Source organism: Austrofundulus limnaeus, unplaced genomic scaffold (assembly GCF_001266775.1).
Source record: "Austrofundulus limnaeus strain Quisiro unplaced genomic scaffold, Austrofundulus_limnaeus-1.0 Scaffold8, whole genome shotgun sequence".
Classification (NCBI taxonomy): domain Eukaryota; kingdom Metazoa; phylum Chordata; class Actinopteri; order Cyprinodontiformes; family Rivulidae; genus Austrofundulus; species Austrofundulus limnaeus.
Genome location: NW_013952410.1, coordinates 4,014,172 through 4,017,510, shown reverse-complemented (window position 1 = coordinate 4,017,510; position 3,339 = coordinate 4,014,172). Strand labels below are relative to the sequence as shown.

General features: G+C 40.8%; 1 protein-coding gene across 1 annotated transcript in view; it reads left to right on the top strand.

Moving 5' to 3' along the window:
• The window catches only part of LOC106511880 (insulin receptor), a gene marked incomplete at its 3' end in the record, with an annotated part of 79,145 nt that overhangs the window by 55,521 nt on the left and 20,285 nt on the right, over positions 1 to 3,339 (top strand). Inside the window, 1 exon segment of the mRNA XM_014000609.1 lies at positions 1,950 to 2,158. Coding sequence (XP_013856063.1) covers positions 1,950 to 2,158 — 209 coding nt within the window.

The window sequence follows — 3,339 nt, the reverse complement described above, 5'->3', positions numbered from 1 at the left end:
TCGTTTAGCGTAGCGTGACCTCTGATTGAGGCCTCCGCGGCGCGCGCACACACACACACACACACACACACACACACACACACACACACACACACACACAGCAGCCAGACGAATAAGGGGAGGGCTGGCTGAGAGCGGCGCATTTGTCTCTGTGAGACGAGGTGTGTGCTGTGGTGGGTTTACGGCTCGTAATAAAGAATAGTAGAGGAGCGACCCCTGCATGAACTACCCCACTTGGTTAAACATAGTGTTTTTTTTTTGTCCCTCTCTGTGGTCGTAACCCTCCTGTCCCCCTCATTATTGCTATTCTTTAACCTTGTTTTCCCACAGTCCCCCCCCCCCCTCCCGCTTGTCCTCTTTGCCTTTAATCAGGCAGGGCAATGGGCAGAAAGAGGTGGAGGTGGTGGGGCGTCGTAGCTGTAGCCTTGGCAATGAGAGTCCTCATGTGATGTCCTCACACAGGTGGCATTTCACAAAGACTGGCTAACCGTTCCTCCATTACTTTGTGGAGAGGTGTTTAAAGCATAATATCAACCCTAAAAAACTGTTTCATCTGGTTGTAGCTCAGGGTGTAAATCTTTTAACTAGAATAAATCCATTTTTAATCACAGCTTTTTACTCAGAGCTGCAGTGTTCCTTATATAAAGTGCCACAAAGCAAGCCAAACAGGCTTTARATGTTTGTATTTTGTTATAAAACAGGTTCAGTTTCAGTTAATATTAATCTTGCAGTATAATGTGAAATGGATTTTTTATGTTACTAATTGTTTCTGCTGATATTTTACATTTTTAATTTGACTTCCACGATAGAATTTCATTTTAGTTCCTCAGTTAATTACTCCTAATGTGATTTATGGCGTGTCTCTGTCCAGTTTACAGCCAAGCCAGGACATTTATCTGTTAATCGGGTATAAGGTGAGCTCTAAAGGACCCAGACGCACAACACAGGTCAGACCTGACTGCTAATTTGACGGTCAGGCTCTCGAACAAACCCCCCCSCCCCCCTTGTTTCAGTGGGTTAAATGAAAGCAGCGACACGTTCAGGTTGTTTCCATGGCACTGCTGACCGCTGCTGTTGTCCGCCGAGTGTAACCTGCGGTCACTGACTCTGTCCACGGATGTGAGATGGGGCAGGCGGTGTTTGAACGTTTACAGCCCTGAGCTTGTTTGTGTTCCTCAGTTCTCAGAAGTATCTGCTGTACTAATATTCTACTCTGAATACGTGTTGGGTAATACAAGACCTTTTTGTTGGATGTAGTTATCAGTCGTCACAACTCTGTAATTAAAAATAAACAAGCTGTGAAGTCCTGCTGCTTCAGGGGTCTCTGTAACCTTGACAATCAAAGGAGACGTTTCTGCTCCTCGGCTCACTAATAAAATGTGCACCGAGCTGCAAAACGTTCTGTAATTATCAACTGGTGGTCCGTGGGCCTCTTCGAGTTTGTTGAATGGGGCCTTTCTGGTCAGTGAGGGTGACATTATAAAACTAAAAAATATATAGTGAAAGTGAACGTTCGCTATTATTTTTACACTTTAGGACAAGAGAAAAACAAATGTATTCATCAACAACTAAACTATGCATTCACGTTTTTTTTCTTCTTATTATCTAGTCATAAAGGTCTTTAAAAGGTAACCCTGATAGATGACTTACTTTAAGGCTGGAAGTTGGATTATTGACGTGGCCAACAGGCTGCTAACATGATCTAATCAACGTGTTTCACTCTTTGTATTATTGAGCACATATTTGCAAACAAATCGACAGGAAAACTGCTAAAGTTAGCCTTTTCTTTTGTGAGTGTAAAAACAAAAAAATGCTGTTCTTTTCAAAGCATTACCATTTAATCCATGTGCCTTTTGTCTTTACTTTCTTATCTCTAAAAGATATTTCTGTTTTTGTCCCTGTATAATTGAAAATTAACTCTTTTTCCTGTCACTCTTATCTGCCCTCAGTATGCCACGATAAATGCAAACATGGTGCCTGCAGCCCCGAGGGCCACTGCTGCCACGAGCAGTGCCTGGGTGGCTGTTCGGAGACGGGGAACGCCAGCAGCTGCGTGGCCTGCAGGAACCTGCTGCACGGGAGCACCTGCGTGGAGAAATGCCCCAACGGATACTACGTCTTCAACGGCTGGCGCTGCGTCAGCTTCTCCTTCTGCCAGGTTTGTAATCAGGGAACTTCTTTGCTCAAATTACAATAAAATATTTAGGTTTTGTTCAAAGCCAGGTTGTGTGAAGCACTTATGAGGAGTCAGTGTTTTAGTGGATATCTGTCAGAGCAATCTTAGTTTGGAGAAGAAGCTTTATGATGAAGGAACTACGCTAACGGATGCTTTGAATAAAACAAGCCAWTTGTTTTCTAAAACAACACAAAGCTGTAAAATTGCATGGCTCTTTATGCCAGCATCATATCAGTGGTCTGCTACTTCCTTTCTATTAAAAAAATATCCGATACAAATGTGACATTTTCTGAAAAACCCACTATATATGAAATGTTTATTTAAAACAATGCAAAGTGATTTACAGTTAATCATTATCAGTTATCAGAAAACCACCTTTAACTAAAACTAAGTTTATCAAATGAAACAATAAAAGAAATAAAAGATAGTGAATCCATACTAATACACACTATATACACACTGTAACATCACTTCATGGGATCAATAAAGTATCATTCAATTCATTTCAATTCACTAAACTAGTATGAAGTTTGATTTGTGTTAAGTGGCAAAAAATTCTTCAATCAGTCCTTTTTATTGTCTGCTAAGTTGTGTTTCTGTTTAGAAATCAGATGTTTTATTTTTAAACAGAAACCACAATGATCATTTTATGCTGGTTTAACTCCAATTTACACTGCACGAGTTTATACTGCACATGTTTACACTGCACGCGGTTCYGCTGTGAGGTGCTCTGAGAAGCATGCGCAGAAAATGCGTAATAAATTCAGTAATAAATGTGGAAGTCAGAGCAAAACAATGAGTTCTGTGGAAGACAGACTGGAAACAACAGTTGAAACTGAATTATGTTTTAAATTAAAACCCACATGTTTTGTGTGTATGCATATGCTGCTTCTGAAACGATTGTTTTGACAGTGTGTATATATAAATATATCCTTACATTTTTTAATATACCTAGGATTTCAACAAAATGTAGTCAGTCTTTGGTGAATTATTTTGAAAATATGGATGTTGTGCATGTTGCTTTTTCTACTAATGCAGTAGATGACTCCACACGTGCACTTACCTTCTGGAAAAAATAGGATCGAATCTAATTTTGGCGCTTCCAGTGATACTCCAGTGTTTCCCCTACCATTATATAGCCCCCCCCCCCCCCCCCCCCCCCC